The sequence below is a fragment of the Eucyclogobius newberryi genome, unplaced genomic scaffold (genome assembly GCF_026437365.1).
Source record: "Eucyclogobius newberryi isolate DKJ021-1_F unplaced genomic scaffold, fEucNew1.0.hap1 SCAF_7, whole genome shotgun sequence".
Classification (NCBI taxonomy): Eukaryota; Metazoa; Chordata; class Actinopteri; order Gobiiformes; family Gobiidae; genus Eucyclogobius; species Eucyclogobius newberryi.
Genome location: NW_027316389.1, coordinates 13,211,242 through 13,225,665, shown reverse-complemented (window position 1 = coordinate 13,225,665; position 14,424 = coordinate 13,211,242). Strand labels below are relative to the sequence as shown.

Genomic DNA, 14,424 nt, shown 5'->3' with positions numbered 1-14,424 from the left:
TTATATTGTGACCTAAATAATCACGATTATCAATTAACCTAATAATCTTGACATCCCTACTGACAAGGGAAGTCTATAATGACATGGTTATAAGCTCATTAAAGTTTGATCTTCACACAATGCATTTTATTATATTTCACACATTCTGTTGTGTTCAGGCTCCCCTCCCACTTCCACTGAGGGGTCCAAACGGAGACTCCTGCTGTACCAACACTGCATAACCCTGTGCGAATCTGGGGATCTGCAGACGGAGGTGGCAGCTGATATAATAGGACTGCTCATGTTAGAGGTAATTATAAGTCCTGTATCGTCATAGTAATCACATGTTTGGCACCACACAACGAGCGGGCGTTTGCCTTCTGCACAGACACATTTGCTCCCCGGACCCGCTCTCGTCCAGCTCGCTAATCTCTTCGTCGACGCGATTAAAGCAGGAAAGATGGGCAGCGGGAAGTCACTGGAGCTTTTCCCGACGGTGCTGACGGCGCTCGCGGCTTGTGAGGTCGTAGAATATGGCAAAGGTAAGAACTAGTTTCAAGTCTGGTCTGTTTTTTGTGTCTGTTTTTTGTAGGATGAAAAGATTTGAGCTTCTCTGGCTGTAAACATAAATACAGTTTCATTCCACTGTTTATTTTTTGTAGCTCATGTTTTTTAATGACACTGAACATATAAAAAGCTAATGTTGACTGACTTAACAACATTAAGTAGTTGTAACATTAAGTAGTTGCATTGGCATTGTTTATTGTGGAATTTTCTGTAGCAATTTTTTATTTAGCTTCAAAATGGGTTGTTGTGACTGGCCTTTTTCTTTGCTTTTTAACAATTTTTGGTGACTTTTCCAATCTCTTTCATTGTATTTTGGGAGAAACTCATCCAGTGCAATGGTAGTCTTTGTGTATAAGATTTAATGCGCACAACTCTGAAGCGTTTCTGTGAATTTAGGCGAGCTAAGCGGTGACGAATTCAAAAAGCAACTGATCAACAGCCTCTGTTCGAGCAGGTATGTACATCAGGAGACTTTTTCATATCAATTCCCCAACATTTAGCAGATTTTGTGGTTTCCGTTTGCTCACGTGTCATTCCCAGTTTGTCCTCTGATTATTCATTTTTAAAACTATTTGTATGTTTACTCTATCAACATTTTAACTTTCATCAAATTATATTAAATGCCAGATAAATACATTTTGCAATACTTTAGTAGTTTTTGCATGAACTTTACTATAACTTTAGTTCAAAATATTGATACTGACGTTGGCAAATATCAGCTATCTGGTATTGACTGGACAAAATCCACATCAAACATCGCTTACATGTACTTCTCATTCACTTTGATTTAATTGTACGCCGTAATTGTCGTACTGCATTCACAGATGGGACCCGCAGTGCGTTATTCACCTGACCACCCTGTTCAGGTAACGACGACATAGTTCTGCGCTTAAGCATAACCGTTTATAAGTCATTGTGAGTCAGCTTTCTGCCCCGTTCCAGAGATGTGCCTTTATCGCCCGAAGAACTGCGGTTTGTGGTGGAGAAAGTGTTGAGAATGTTCAGCAAACTAGACCTACAAGAGATCCCTCCACTCGTTTACCAGCTCCTCTTGTTATCGGCCAAGGTTTGTGTGGCTTCTGCGTGGGAAAACCTATCGTTGATCTGGCCGTTTTGTCGTTACGTTGCTTTTTTTTTTTTTTTGCTTCCGTAAGGGATGCAAGAAACAGATCTTGGATGGAATCTTGAGTTATTTCAACGCACAAGACATATGCCTGGAAGAAGAGCAAAAACGTGGACAGTGAGTTGCCAAATCGACATTTTCAACCAGTTAATTCTGTGCATTGCTAATAATAAAGACGATTAAACGACTGCTTTTCAGGAGCCTTGACCTAGATTTCGAGTCCGTTCCCCAGGACCAGCTACGGCACGTGGAAGGCACTGCCATCCTCCATATCGTTTTCGCAATTCGGCTCGACCACGAACTGGGGAGAGAATTCCTGAAGACCTTTAAAGTAAGCCACGCCGCAGACTCGCTGTAATCCCGCCGTATTCCATAGTTATAACACGCTCTCTGCTCCAGACCTCCTACGCCGACATGAGCCCGTTCAGCGTGGCCCTGTTGCTTTCGGTAGCTCGTGTCCAGCGCTACGAGGAACAGGTAAACGCGCTCGCGACTCGCGCGCAGCTGCATTCCCTTTCACGTCCGCGCGTGGGTCGAGCTCCTTCTCTCGCTTGTTGTAGGTGTTCGATCTGCTGAAGAGCGCCGTCATCAAGAGCTTCAAGGACGAGCAGCTGCAACAGGGGTCGAAGATCCTGCAGGAGCTTTTGCCTCAACACCGCAGCGTTTCTCAGATGATCCTAAACACGGTCGAGAACAGGTCAGTTAGCATGATTTACCGTATTTTCCGCACTGTAAGGCGCACCGGGCTATAAGGGGCATTAAGTGAAACAAAACGTGTACCACACAAAATTAATCAATTTATAAGGCACACTGGATTATAACTGTCCATGAATGGCCTATTTTGGATCTTTTTTCATATATAAGGCGCTTCGGACTATAAGGCACATAAAGCGAAACAAAACGTGTACCACACACTCGAGGTCAGTAAGCACAACTAGAATTAATCCATATATAAAGCGCACTGGATTATAAAGCGCACTGTTTTTTTGAGAAAATTCGAGTGCGCCTTATTGTGCGGAAAATATAGAGTTAACATTGTAGAGCCACTTGAGTACACATTAATGCTCACCTTGCGCAGCGTGTTCGGTTGGGATCACGTAACCCAGGGCCTGGTTCAGCTGGGTTTCTTTCTCATGGACAACTTTGGGCCGAAGCCTGGGCCGTTCGGAAAGGCTGCCGAGAGTTCCGCTGCGGTTGCCAGGACGCCCAATCAGCAAGCGTGCAAGCTGGGAGGCCAGGTCCTCCTGCTGGGATTCAAGGTATCGACAACAGACCTGTTTTCTGAGCTATACTTTCGCACTTTGTGGTTGAAGTCTGCGTTCTTTGCCAACAGGTGCACGAGCCGCTCCGAGGCGAAATACTGGAGCAGGTTCTCAATCGACTGGTCACAAAAACGGCGTCGCCTGTAACTCATTATTTAGGTAATGTATTCGTAAGACTCACAAGAGCTCGTCTGTTTAACCAGATAAACGGTTACGATTTAGTTTTTGTTTTTGGCAGAGCTTTTCACCGACGTCGTGGTGTCCGCTCCCATGATCCTCCTGGAATCATCCTCTAAAGTGATAGAGACGTTTGACCAGCTTTCGTATTTACCCTTGGCAACAGTGCAGGGCTTACTAAAAGCTGTGCAGGTCAGTCGACCAACACTGCACGACAAGCGTGTCCAATGGAGAGCTGTACGGTTTATTTGCTCTTTTTAATTTGTAGCCATTGCTCAAAGTCAGCATGTCCCTGAAAGATGCACTGATTCTGGTTCTCCGCAAAGCCATGTTTTCGAGGTAAGTAATGCTTTACATGACCTAAAATCATCGTTACACACAAGTTTATACTGCGTTAAAGTGTTTACTGTTGTGAGATGTATAGCAATTCAACTGGTTAACCTTTACTTCAGATACTTATGACTGTCTTTGTTCTTCTGACAGTCAACTCGATGGCAGAAAGTCGGCCGTTACAGGCTTTCTTCTGTTACTAAAGAACTTTAAAGTGTTGGGCAGCTTGTCTTCAACTCAGTGCAGCCAGAGTATCTCATCCAGTCAGGTAAAGTGGAATTATCGGTCTGAAAGCTTTTTGTTGAAATGCTGCTTATTTAAATAGTTTTGTTTTACCTCTTTTATGGATTTTTGTCGTGTTTAATTAAATGTAACTTCTCTCTAAATGTAGGTCCAAGTGGATGTTCATTCACGCTACAACTCTGCAGCCAATGAAGCCTTCTGCTTGGAAATCCTGAGCAGCCTGCGCCGCTGTCTGGGTCAGCAGGCGGACGTGCGCCTCATGCTTTATGAGGTTTTATGAGCAAACATGGGCAGCATAACAAATCCCCTTTGGTTTTGCAATAACAATTGCTTTTTACTCATTTCAGGGATTTTATGACGTGCTCCGGCGTAACTCGCAGCTGTCCAGCTCGATCATGCAGACTCTTCTGTCACAAGTACAATGTTTTTAAGCACATCTTTTCATGCCATAACTCTAGTATGACAAATGAAATTGAACCAAAATCTGTGTAATTGTTAGATAAAGCGCTACTACGAGCCTGAACAAGACCTTCTGCCCCCTGTTAAATTGGAACCCTGCATCACTGCACATGGAGATCAGGTCTACCTCCAGGAGCCTCTGGTAATCCACAACCTTTGTCATTCTGTTATTGTGTTTTAAATGTTTAGAAAAGCCCTGGTAACGACTCAAATAATGGAGGCTTGACCAGTTAATAGAGCTAAAGGTATATTTTTCTGGTTGTTCCGTCCTAGGCCCACCTGCTGAGCTGCACAGTCCACTGCCTGTCGTGGCTCCAGAACACGCACAGAGCTGCCACTGGTGATGACAGCGACGAGGAGGAAGAGGAAGGGTACCAGGCCGAGCTGACGACGATCCTGGAGAGTTTGACGAGACGCATGATCAAGAGTGAGCTGGAGGACTTTGAACTGGTAATGCATTTCACTCTTTTTTTTTTTAAAACGTTGTCATTTGTCATTTTGTTCATCTGTTCTTTTCCTTTGCAGGACAAATCTGCAGAGTTTTCCATGGGCTCCAGCGTCGGCCTGAAGAATAACATCTATGCCGTTCTGGTGATGGGAGTGTACGAGATCCTCATCGAGTACAACTTTAACAAGGCCAATTACAAGTTTGTAATCATTGTGCAACAGACGTATTAAAGCGTGTAAACAAATCATTTCTAGATTTGGAGGGGAGGCAGATGAAATATAATGCAATTTCAATGGAGACATTTAGATTACAACAAATGAAATATCAAGGTGGTGTTGGCAAATGAAAACCACTCGGTTACATAAGTGAGACCTGAGCCTGGTTTAAAAACATTTACAATTTTTTACTTTACTTTATATTATACTTTTTGTTAAGCTGAAAATGCAAAATTGTTGATTATTTATTGTTATAAAGACTTAAAACCATGAGCATTAGGTTCATTTTGCCACCAGTTTCCTCTATTATACATTTTTTAACAGTCCAATGATGCATTTTAGTTTACATTGCTAGATTCATGTTTCCTAAGTGTATTTGTATACTTTTCTAATCTTGCAGTAAAGCATGCTTTGAAGGAGTTCTAGAGTTATTTAGTCGTTATCACAAGATCTCTGAGATCCTGAAGGAGAAAGCTGGAAAAGGCCGAGTGCCTTCAAACAAGACGCCCCGAAGTCTGCTTTCCATCGGTTATATTTCAACTCTTCTTCCTGCACTTTTCAGGTGAGCACAGTCAAATATATAGTAACAGAAATATTCTCACAGTCACATTTTCATATTTTGTTCTTTGTTTATGATGTTTTCCTCGCAGAGACAGTGCTCAGAGCAGAGAGGAAGCGCTCTCAGTTCTGCGCGCCAGTGGAGAATTTGTAAGGTATTCGCTGAGTGTGGCGATACAGAAAATCCAACAACTGGAGGAAACGGGACACACGGACGGCCCAGATGGAAGCAACGTGGACAAAACCTTCAGGTTCCTGTGCAACATGACCAGGTCAGCTCCTCGCTTTTGGCTACTGAGGACATTCTTTTTCACGTGTTAGCGACCCTTTGACATTTACTCAAGACATCGCGGAAATGTGACGTGTGAAAACGAAAGAACAAATTGTTGAAAAGTTTGAAACCAACAAGTTTTATGCTTCTGTGCTCGTTTCACCCTTTGATATTGGCCTGTGTCCTGACAGCGTTCTAATGTGGCGTTACACCAACATCCCAAGTGTGGTGGAGGACGCCGGCAAAAAGGAGAAGCGGACCACCTTGTCTCTGTTGTGTCTGGAAGGTCTGCTCAGAATCTTCACCACGTGCCAGCAGCGTTTCCCAGAGCGACTGACCCAGCTTCTCTCGTCCATGGGTGAGTTTTGGCTGTGATTAGATTCAGGTGATACAGAAAATGACATTTAAGTGTGTTTTGTTTGTTTGTTTGTTTTCTTTCTTAGAGTCTGAAGATGACCTGGATGAAGGCAACGTCACTCAGATAAACTTCAATCACATCCGGCAGTTTCAGGTGACTCTCATACTCAGTTTGATCAAATAATTCAATTGCTAGAGTTTTATTATACATAATTTTGCCACCAGAGGGTGCTGTTCGCCCAACTAAGCGGAGAACAGGAGGAATTCAACAGCAAAGAGGCTCAATTAATCGTCAGCATTCTGAGTGTGCTTTCCCGACAGCTCAAGCCATCTTCCCAAGAGGTATAAAGAATATTTAAGTGTTTTTTGAATGAACTGCTTATGCAACAACATCTGACCCTCCGTCCATTGTACAGTTTGTTCAGATGATCACATGGACTGTCAAACTCTGCAAGGAGACCAGTTTTGGTGAGCAAATCGTGCATTGAAAAACATTGTGTTTTTATAGACGCAAATTTAGCGATTGCTTTTTCTCTTCAGAGGATTCGCCGTTTGCCAAAGGACTGCTCTCCCTTCTCTTCAGCCTTCACGTTCTCTACAAAAGTCCTGTTAGCCTTTTGTTAGAACTCTGCCAAGATGTCCACAGCCAACTCGGCGATATTGATCAGGTCTGTTTTCACTGTGACAATTAAAAAGAAAAAGAATGAAGAGCAACGTGAACATTTGTTTTACACCTTTTTTTTTTAACCTAAAATTAGGACGTGGAGGTAGAAAAGCAGTCACACTTTGCCATTGTTAACGTAAAGACGGCTTCAACTGTGGCAGTAAGTAACATGTTGTTTAATTTGATATATTTGATTGCGATAATCATTATTCATTTGAATCCACAGATGCTTGTGCTGTCTCAAGTTGACCGACTGCTGGACGAAGTGGACTGGCTTATTGCCAAAAAGAAAAGCCAAACCCTCATCGAAAAGCCTGGCAATAGTAAGAGCCGAGATCATTTATATTCAAAGTGCAATGTAATAAAATGTATCACTATCAGATACAGTTGTGTGGAGTGTATTATATGGATATGGCAATAATGTATCTGCAGGTGAACAAACTCAGAATCCAGGACAACAAGATCCAATTGAAAAAAACGTGACTTTGCAACTTGGGACGCTGTTAACGGCCCTCAATGAGCTGGTGCAGACCTCTCTGTCGCCCGGGACCTGCACCATCACTCTGCTGAGAGCAATGAGCCGGACGTACACCATCCTCACAACACTGGTCAAATACGTGCGTCCATGTCTGCTCCAACTTTCACCGTGAGCCGCTTCGTTTAACCTTTGTTTTTTGTTTTATTTCAGTACATCCAAGTCTGTTCAAATCATGGGACACTGCCTTCACGGGTCGAAAAGTTGGTACGTGTTTACAATCATGACGTTTAGTGTTTTTGTAAAATATATAAACTATTTGTGTTGCAGGTCAAGCTGTCCGGCTCCCACCTGACCCCACAGTGTTACAGTTTCATCACGTATGCACAGGTTTGTTTTCAGACGTTTTTTTTATTCAATATATACACAAGAATTTGATTTGACTTGACATAAAAAAATTACATTGCCATTTCAGAGCGGTGAAGGCATCGGTGGTGGCGCAGATGACAAGAAGAAAAAGAAAAAGAATGAAACAAACATGGCTGCTTCTGTAAGCCACGATCAATGAAAACATACTTGTGATTGCTGAGCTAATTCACAAAATTCCTTTCGTCATTGCAGACAAAGCTTTTGCGGGAGACAAAGACCATTCCTGATTTGATATTTAACATTGAACAGTACGAGAAATACCTCATCACGCTGTCGAAAAAGTCAAAGGTAGAATCAGAGCGGACAAAGCGATCGAGCAAACGTGCATGTCTAACGTCCGCCTGAACTTCTGAACGCAGGTGAACTTGATGCAGTACATGAAACTCAGCACTTCTAGAGATTTCCGCATCAACGCAGCGACTCTGGATGCAGCTCTTCAGGATCAAGACAGTAGTCAGCAGGTAAGTACCAGTTTGATGCTGGAGCACTTCATTATTTTACTTTTCTGAACCTCCTCGTTTTGTTAGACCACAGCGTCACAGGAAGATGAGGAGGAGCCACAAGAGCCCAAGGGGAAGAAGAGGAGGCGATAAGCGGCCACGCCCTCTGGTGGATACACACTGCAATGTCTCACGGGCCTCCTGGTGTTTATTTATAATCATCTGCCTTTAGCCAGAGAGCCTTTTGTTATTCCCATTACGTCATAGATGTCCAGAGCTTCACCTGTTCAACACACTTTATTACAGCTAATGTTTGCTTTGTATCATAAAATAAAACTGTCACTTATATGTACAGCCTATTTTGTTAAAAGCTAAAGCATAGGTTGACTCACCTTGAGCCAGGTTGTATCTTCGTTCTAGACCGATGGGATTAGAAGGGGTCACACAGTCCATTGTGACCTCTTTTCTCAAACACTGGTCAATATCCACTGCACTGAAGAAGGCGACGGACTGCGGGAGGTCCTGCATGCCCAGTGCATGAGCAAAGACGCTTCTAAAGGTCAAACGCATCAGAATAAGACACTGGAGATAAAGAGTGTGTGCTGTAAATGAAATCGGACCTTGTGAGCAGGTTAGTGATTTGAAGTGCCAGCGCTGCGCGGTAACGGTCTTCGCTGCGAACCAAGTAACGCACTTCATCGTGAATACTGATGCAAAATCGACCGTCAATGTCATGTTCCTCAAAGAGCCACTTCATCGCCACGAGCATGAGATGAAGATAGTCCACCGCTGAACTCTGCACCACCCAGTTGATTCTGCTGGTGATGAACTGTTGACATATTGATTTAAAAAAAAAGTGAAAAAATGCTCTCCAGTGCAGCACTAAATTGGTGATGCTTCAGAACGCTCAGGGTTGCTCACCTCGTCTTTAACTGCCTTCGGCTCCAGCGCTCTGCTGATTCTGCAGCCCAGAACTGGTGTGGCTGGGAGAGGCGAGTGGGCAATACCCTCCAGTTTATTGAACATGTCCGACTCCGTTCCTCCAAACCAAACACGTTTGCCAACTATATCCCATTTTTTGCGTCTGGACCTGATGATGACAGTAACTCTTACTGTGTGTATCTTTTGATATTTGTTTACTTATTTTCTGCTTACAGTTGTGAGGCCAGTCTTGAAATCTTGCGCAGCTCCTGCAAAGAAACACTTCCGTCTTCTTCTCTCTCCACCTCCATATCCAGTTCCTTTACCAGCCAGTCTCCCTCTTCTGATAAATGGTATCTGTGTAGATGGTTTTAACAGCGTTACTAAAGCTACACCAGTCCTGATACATATTTACTGCATCTGTGATGAAAGTGTTGACTCTAGTAGAGACTTGACCAGGCCTCTACCTGCGTATTCCCTTGGTTAGAGCGTACATCTGCCTGGCTTTGCTGGCAGCTTCTGTTTGATCAAGGCGGTGATTGAATTGCATAAGCAGTCTCTCTGCGAAGGGTTGTCCTGCACCATAAATGCGCCCATAGTTAAACACTTTGGCGTGCTCTCGGCTGATGCCCACAGTGTCAGCGGTGCGACTGTGCAGGTCAGTGCCTTGACTCTTTTTGCCTTGAAGGGTCATCCAGCCAAAAGCAGTAGAACCTACAATCAGGAGCAAAATCTAGTGAAAATATTGCATATATTATTCAAATACAGCTTTATATTTAACACTTTCTGACCGTGTATTCCTGCAAAGTGAGCTTCTCCAAGCACAGCAGCAATCCACAGCTCTTGAGAGTCCACATCAGCTCCGACCAAGTGGTAGCCAGGAGGAACCTGCACCATGGCTTTCAGCTCGCTGCCCACACGGTCCCTCTGGACAGAACAGATGACACTGAACTCTCCTTTCTCTTACCATTGGCCTGTGTATCGTTTCTCTTACTCTAGCATTACTCGCTGTCAGCCATGTTGGCTCCACAGCTCTGCGTGTCACTGTTCCTGCTGTGACGACTTGGGGTAAAATGGCTCCATATAGACCTTCATCATCAAAGTCTGTGTGCCTTCAAAAGCAAAAACACTGTTTGCATTTTTCTTTTGATCCAAAATACACAACAAAGCCTTAAATGCGACAGACCTGCTGACATTGCGAGGCAGCTCTCCTTTCCGCAGCCACACAACCATCTGAGAGCTGAAGAACTCGTGTCAGTATCACACCGGCTTAAAGAAAAGCCCTACAATGTGAGTACCTGATACGTTTGTGTGCGTTCCTCCAGAAGGACATCATTTTATTGATCTCCAAAGCACGAGTTGCATTAGTCCCACCACTTTCAGCCCTTAGAGTGCCATCTTCCATCTTAGGCAAGAAGTCTTTTGAAAAGGGGCTTCCAACATTGTTATGATTGCCATCCTGAAAGACAAAAGGGTTTAGATAATTCACTGACCAGACAAACCCCTGTAACAAGTGTACACGGAATATCTTAACCTTGTGAGGTAATTTAAAAAACCAACAGCCGGGAAAGTCGACATCGTTGTAGGGGCCATTTCCAGTGTGATAGTGGCAATGACTCTCCTCCACAGCATTATGCCACTCGAGCTGCTGAAACGGATAGAAACATTTACAACAAGTGCAAAAACAGGTGTAATAACAAATATATATATATATACAACAAATGCAGACAAGTACCTTTCCAGTTAATTTCCCTTTCATTCTTTCTGGAGCAATCTTCCTTCCATTTTCTTCTGTCATTCTTTCAAGAGAGCTAATCTCCTCCACCTAAAGAAAGTACTGCTTTCAATAAATCGGGATTAACAGAGAAAACTGAAAAAAGTGAACTATTATTTACCTTTGCCCACACCGATGTATCCGTCAGTATGAAGTCTTCAGGGACGCTGTCGGACTCCAATATTGGGCTCTCTTTTTTGTTTCTTTCAAGATACTCACTGTACACTCTTTCAATAGCTCTACATAACACAGTTTGGTAAATAAAAATCGAATGAAAGTAATTTAAACATCTGATTATTTTCATACTGGTGTGGGCATAGAGGTTCTGCATGGTCTTCAGAAGGTTTCAGGTTGTCCTTTCGCCCAGGCACCAGGTAGCCCCAGCCATGTTTCTCTGTATAATGCAGGGGGAAGCCATCCCAAGTCAGGCCCATCAGCTTTGGAGTCACTCTCATCTGAAGGCTGATAAGACTGGCCCCGGGCGACCAACCACTTGCAGACATCTTTTCACACAGCTTCCGATACCACCTGACCACCAAAAAAACGAGTACAAAATGTCAAACGTAGCTTAAATCATTTGCAAAAACATTGAAATGCCGAGTACCCTGGATGCCCTGGCAAGTGCTGTCTCCTCTTGGGAAGGCGATCCACAGTGCCCTTTAAGGTCTCTAAAGCTTGTCGACCCGGGCTCACGTAGTCCTCTTCTTCAGGCGGTGGACCTTCATCTAACATTATGAAGAAACATCAGCAACGATAATGAATGGAGAAAAATGGAAACGTTGGCTCACCATCATCCCAGTTTGTCAGAGAAGCAGAAGCGGAAGAAGTCACATTTTTGGCCTGTTTCTTTTTAGTTGTTGCCTTCTTCTGTTTGAATTCCTGGACGTCCCATTCAAGATCCCAAAGCCATGGGTCCTCCTTGTATCTGTGACATAGACTCATACTTTATTTTGAAAGCAATCGTACAATTTTAACATTGTTGGTGGCATTCAGACCTTCCATCTTGCAGGAGTTGGCACGCATCATCAGCCAGCGTCATCAAGGACTTCTTCATCTCCCGCTGGAGCTCTTCATACGTGTCCTGAGAATCCTCCAGGTACCGTCCCCAGTTCTGATTGATGGGTAAATAACTCACACCCATCTCCAACATCCCGGCTAACGTCACCGGATGTGGACATCTATAGATTTTTAACATGTTTTAAAATGCTGACAAATACTTAAACATCAGGCCTGTCACGATAATTACTAGAACAACTTTCAGTAAATGATCGATGGAATAATATGTTTTGTGGCTCAATATTTATCATATGTTTTGTACGTTTTTTTTGTATCATTTGTGTTGTAATGCTGTAAGATTGGAGCTGTAGAGAGCTGAAAAAGTAACTTAAATGGCTAATTACTGTTTCATTCTACTATTTATTTGATGCAGTTACTGGGATTGTTGTTTCCAAATGTGTCATCGTGAAAGGCTGAAAGTAATATGGTATGATAAATTACCTTTCCATAAATAGAGGCAATTGTTCAACAAAGACTTGTTGAGTAGCCTTTACATCAAGGGCGCAGTACTGCATCAATTCCTGCAGGAGGCAGTAGAAGCATAATTACAGGGATGAAGGCTGAAGAACTGAAGAGCGTTTGTGTTTGACAAACCTGAAAGTTGCTTCTCACATCACTCATGCTTCCCTTCACAAAAATGTTTCTTGCCTCTTTTTCTAGTGGAGGTCCACCCACATAAAGAGCATGGACATCTGCCAGATTATTGATGCTACTAATATTCACCCAATCCCAGGAGCCAATCTGAGAAAAGAGTCATACTATTGCAAAAAGGAGTTCATATCCACGACTAGATTTGAATAAATTACCATAGGACCATCTCTTTTCTTCCCAGTTTTCTTGATATGTTCCTTAACTTCCTGAAGACCTCTTTGTTTTCCCAGTTTATTGGCCATCCACAGAGTTCTCTGATATCCAGTCAGTCCAGAAATGGCCATGTGAAGGCTCATCGTGTCCATGAATCGCACCTTAGAGCCCTTCGAAAAAGACTCTTTGTTAATCAGCGTAACCAAAACTTACAATGACAGAACATACAATTGTCCACAAGGTGGAAAACCAGTGTGAAAATTGTTTTCCATGTCTATATTTGTTTAAAAAATAAAGGAAAAAAATGTCACACCTATATTACCATAATAATTAGAGACTAACTAAACTCATACCTTTAGTAAGTACTGCTCCTTAATGTAAGTGCGGTCAAAACTGACATTATGCCCCACCACAAGTTTCTCTTTCCACTGCCCCCCTTGAGGCCTCGCTGAGTTGATGGGAGTTTCCAGTGGAATAAGGTCAGCTAATGTCAGCTGATTTGACCAGGAGTAGCGTTCTTCAACCAGACGTTTACTGCACCAGGAATACCTTAAACAACATGTATATATTAGAAATGACTGCATTTGTATGGAAGCATTACTCACTATTTTACAGACCATTTGGTGGGTGACACTGCAACAGCAAGAGTAGGACACCGACCCTCAGTTATGCAAACCTCCACATCAAACACCAAAGCCGATTCCTCTGGGAAATCAACCTTTATGCTTTCTCCATTTGGACCATAACATGTCCAGCCAACTGCCCAGGTCCACTCCTGTGGCATAGGGGGCAGCTCAGCCTGCTGCAGCTGCATTGCCCCCTCGAGGTAGGGGAGACTCTGCTTTTGGGCAAGTACACGAAAGTGCTCATCAATATTGTCACCAAACATCTGTGGGAGCTTGAGCTCCACGTCAGGTAACAATGAAGTGTCTTTGTCCCACAAATTGTGCTTTTTTAAGTGCTGAATGCTACGATCAACATCTTCCTGCTTGTATTCAGACTCCACACCTCGAAAGATCTGAGCGTGTAGATGTTTTGAGAGCATTTGAATATTAAGGGGGTTCATACGTGCCTGGGTCTCTTCCCCCTGAAGAGACTGAGACTGTGTGGAATATAATGTGCGGAGACGAAACCATGTTAAACAGAAAGGACTTGTCCAGAGTGGTCTGCGAAGAGCCTGCAACATCCCTCCTCCTGCAGCGTCTCATCAGGACTTTGGCGAACAATAAATCCTCAATAGACCGGTCTCCAAACGCAATGGAAAAGTACCTCCTAGTTTCTGAGAAACTGTCACTTGATAGATGTGAAATTACTTAATTGAAATCTCCATGTTGTGTTTGTTTACCACACGCTCCATGTGCTTCCGTGTGACGCGTGTGGCGCAGAGCGCGCGCCCCCTAGCGGCCTGGATGAACACAGTGTTTATCTTTGTTTAATAAGAATTATACAACAAAATACGTTTTCTGTTTTTATACATTCCCAGTGAAATAGTTGGAGTTCATGACATATTGGCTGTACACCTTGTTGTATTGTCAATAAAATATGAAGTGGCCACTGCCTTCCCGGCGGCCGCGTGGCCTAATGGATAAGGCGTCTGACTTCGGATCAGAAGATTGCAGGTTCGAGTCCTGCCGCGGTCGAATTTTTATTTTGTTTTGAACAGTATTCTTTAGAAAATGACATTTTCAATTATGAATGTTGATATTATTGTAATTTTACATTACCTACACATAACAACGTTAACAGAAAGGGTGTTTTAATGGTCTTTTCATACTCCAATTCATATCAACTAACTGACATAAATTATTTATGTTCTCTCTACATAGTTCATGAAGGTTTATAGCGTAGAGCATCCAAGTTTGGTTACTTCTC

General features: G+C 43.2%; 2 protein-coding genes and 1 non-coding gene across 5 annotated transcripts in view; 2 read left to right on the top strand and 1 right to left on the bottom strand.

Annotated features, from left to right (window-relative positions):
- Window positions 1-8,345, top strand: part of fanci (FA complementation group I) — a 9,403-nt gene extending 1,058 nt beyond the window's left edge. The window contains exons 3-37 of one of the 2 annotated variants that reach the window (XM_072434371.1): window positions 159-289; window positions 368-521; window positions 943-1,000; window positions 1,371-1,412; window positions 1,489-1,612; window positions 1,701-1,786; window positions 1,868-2,000; window positions 2,069-2,146; window positions 2,230-2,366; window positions 2,748-2,928; window positions 3,003-3,090; window positions 3,170-3,300; window positions 3,377-3,447; window positions 3,592-3,706; window positions 3,830-3,952; window positions 4,029-4,097; window positions 4,181-4,282; window positions 4,414-4,590; window positions 4,666-4,787; window positions 5,204-5,365; window positions 5,454-5,633; window positions 5,824-5,990; window positions 6,076-6,143; window positions 6,215-6,331; window positions 6,406-6,457; window positions 6,530-6,657; window positions 6,748-6,813; window positions 6,880-6,976; window positions 7,086-7,270; window positions 7,342-7,395; window positions 7,459-7,518; window positions 7,604-7,678; window positions 7,750-7,845; window positions 7,917-8,018; window positions 8,085-8,345. In XM_072434371.1, the coding sequence (XP_072290472.1) occupies window positions 159-289; window positions 368-521; window positions 943-1,000; window positions 1,371-1,412; window positions 1,489-1,612; window positions 1,701-1,786; window positions 1,868-2,000; window positions 2,069-2,146; window positions 2,230-2,366; window positions 2,748-2,928; window positions 3,003-3,090; window positions 3,170-3,300; window positions 3,377-3,447; window positions 3,592-3,706; window positions 3,830-3,952; window positions 4,029-4,097; window positions 4,181-4,282; window positions 4,414-4,590; window positions 4,666-4,787; window positions 5,204-5,365; window positions 5,454-5,633; window positions 5,824-5,990; window positions 6,076-6,143; window positions 6,215-6,331; window positions 6,406-6,457; window positions 6,530-6,657; window positions 6,748-6,813; window positions 6,880-6,976; window positions 7,086-7,270; window positions 7,342-7,395; window positions 7,459-7,518; window positions 7,604-7,678; window positions 7,750-7,845; window positions 7,917-8,018; window positions 8,085-8,150 (3,797 nt within the window). In that variant the 3' untranslated portion in view covers window positions 8,151-8,345. Of the gene's footprint in view, window positions 1-158; window positions 290-367; window positions 522-942; window positions 1,001-1,370; window positions 1,413-1,488; window positions 1,613-1,700; window positions 1,787-1,867; window positions 2,001-2,068; window positions 2,147-2,229; window positions 2,367-2,747; window positions 2,929-3,002; window positions 3,091-3,169; window positions 3,301-3,376; window positions 3,448-3,591; window positions 3,707-3,829; window positions 3,953-4,028; window positions 4,098-4,180; window positions 4,283-4,413; window positions 4,591-4,665; window positions 4,788-5,203; window positions 5,366-5,453; window positions 5,634-5,823; window positions 5,991-6,075; window positions 6,144-6,214; window positions 6,332-6,405; window positions 6,458-6,529; window positions 6,658-6,747; window positions 6,814-6,879; window positions 6,977-7,085; window positions 7,271-7,341; window positions 7,396-7,458; window positions 7,519-7,603; window positions 7,679-7,749; window positions 7,846-7,916; window positions 8,029-8,084 lie in introns of both variants that reach the window. The other variant, XM_072434370.1, reaches the window with a different exon arrangement.
- Window positions 7,736-13,778, bottom strand: polg (polymerase (DNA directed), gamma). 2 transcript variants are annotated; one of them, XM_072434372.1, is made up of 22 exons: window positions 13,170-13,778; window positions 12,906-13,101; window positions 12,555-12,722; window positions 12,343-12,489; window positions 12,190-12,269; window positions 11,688-11,870; window positions 11,481-11,617; window positions 11,297-11,417; window positions 10,999-11,220; window positions 10,814-10,931; window positions 10,654-10,743; window positions 10,453-10,566; window positions 10,217-10,377; window positions 10,105-10,158; window positions 9,913-10,030; window positions 9,710-9,845; window positions 9,386-9,632; window positions 9,153-9,275; window positions 8,919-9,087; window positions 8,618-8,826; window positions 8,390-8,550; window positions 7,736-8,280 (listed from the first exon to the last, which is right to left on the bottom strand). In XM_072434372.1, exons 1-22 carry the CDS (start codon window positions 13,736-13,738, stop codon window positions 8,216-8,218), a joined length of 3,588 nt encoding a protein of 1,195 aa, XP_072290473.1. In that variant the 5' UTR covers window positions 13,739-13,778; the 3' UTR covers window positions 7,736-8,215. The 2 variants fall into 2 exon arrangements, with proteins under 2 accessions (XP_072290473.1, XP_072290474.1); XM_072434373.1 differs by having other exon boundaries at window positions 10,453-10,563.
- Window positions 13,779-14,119: 341 nt separating this feature from the next.
- trnar-ucg (transfer RNA arginine (anticodon UCG)) lies at window positions 14,120-14,192 on the top strand. Its single transcript has one exon. It is a non-coding gene; the product is annotated as a tRNA-Arg (tRNA).
- The last annotated feature ends 232 nt before the right edge of the window (window positions 14,193-14,424 follow it).

Bases quoted from the DNA above. Each gene is read 5' to 3' on its own strand.
- polg (XM_072434372.1), bottom strand. From the start codon at position 13,738: ATGTTGCAGGCTCTTCGCAGACCACTCTGGACAAGTCCTTTCTGTTTA. The intron at 10,159-10,216 runs GTACTCACATTG...CGAGTTCTTCAG, and splicing joins AACGCACACAAACGTATCAG to CTCTCAGATGGTTGTGTGGC. The intron at 8,827-8,918 runs GTGAGCAACCCT...ATATGTCAACAG, and splicing joins CGAAGGCAGTTAAAGACGAG to TTCATCACCAGCAGAATCAA.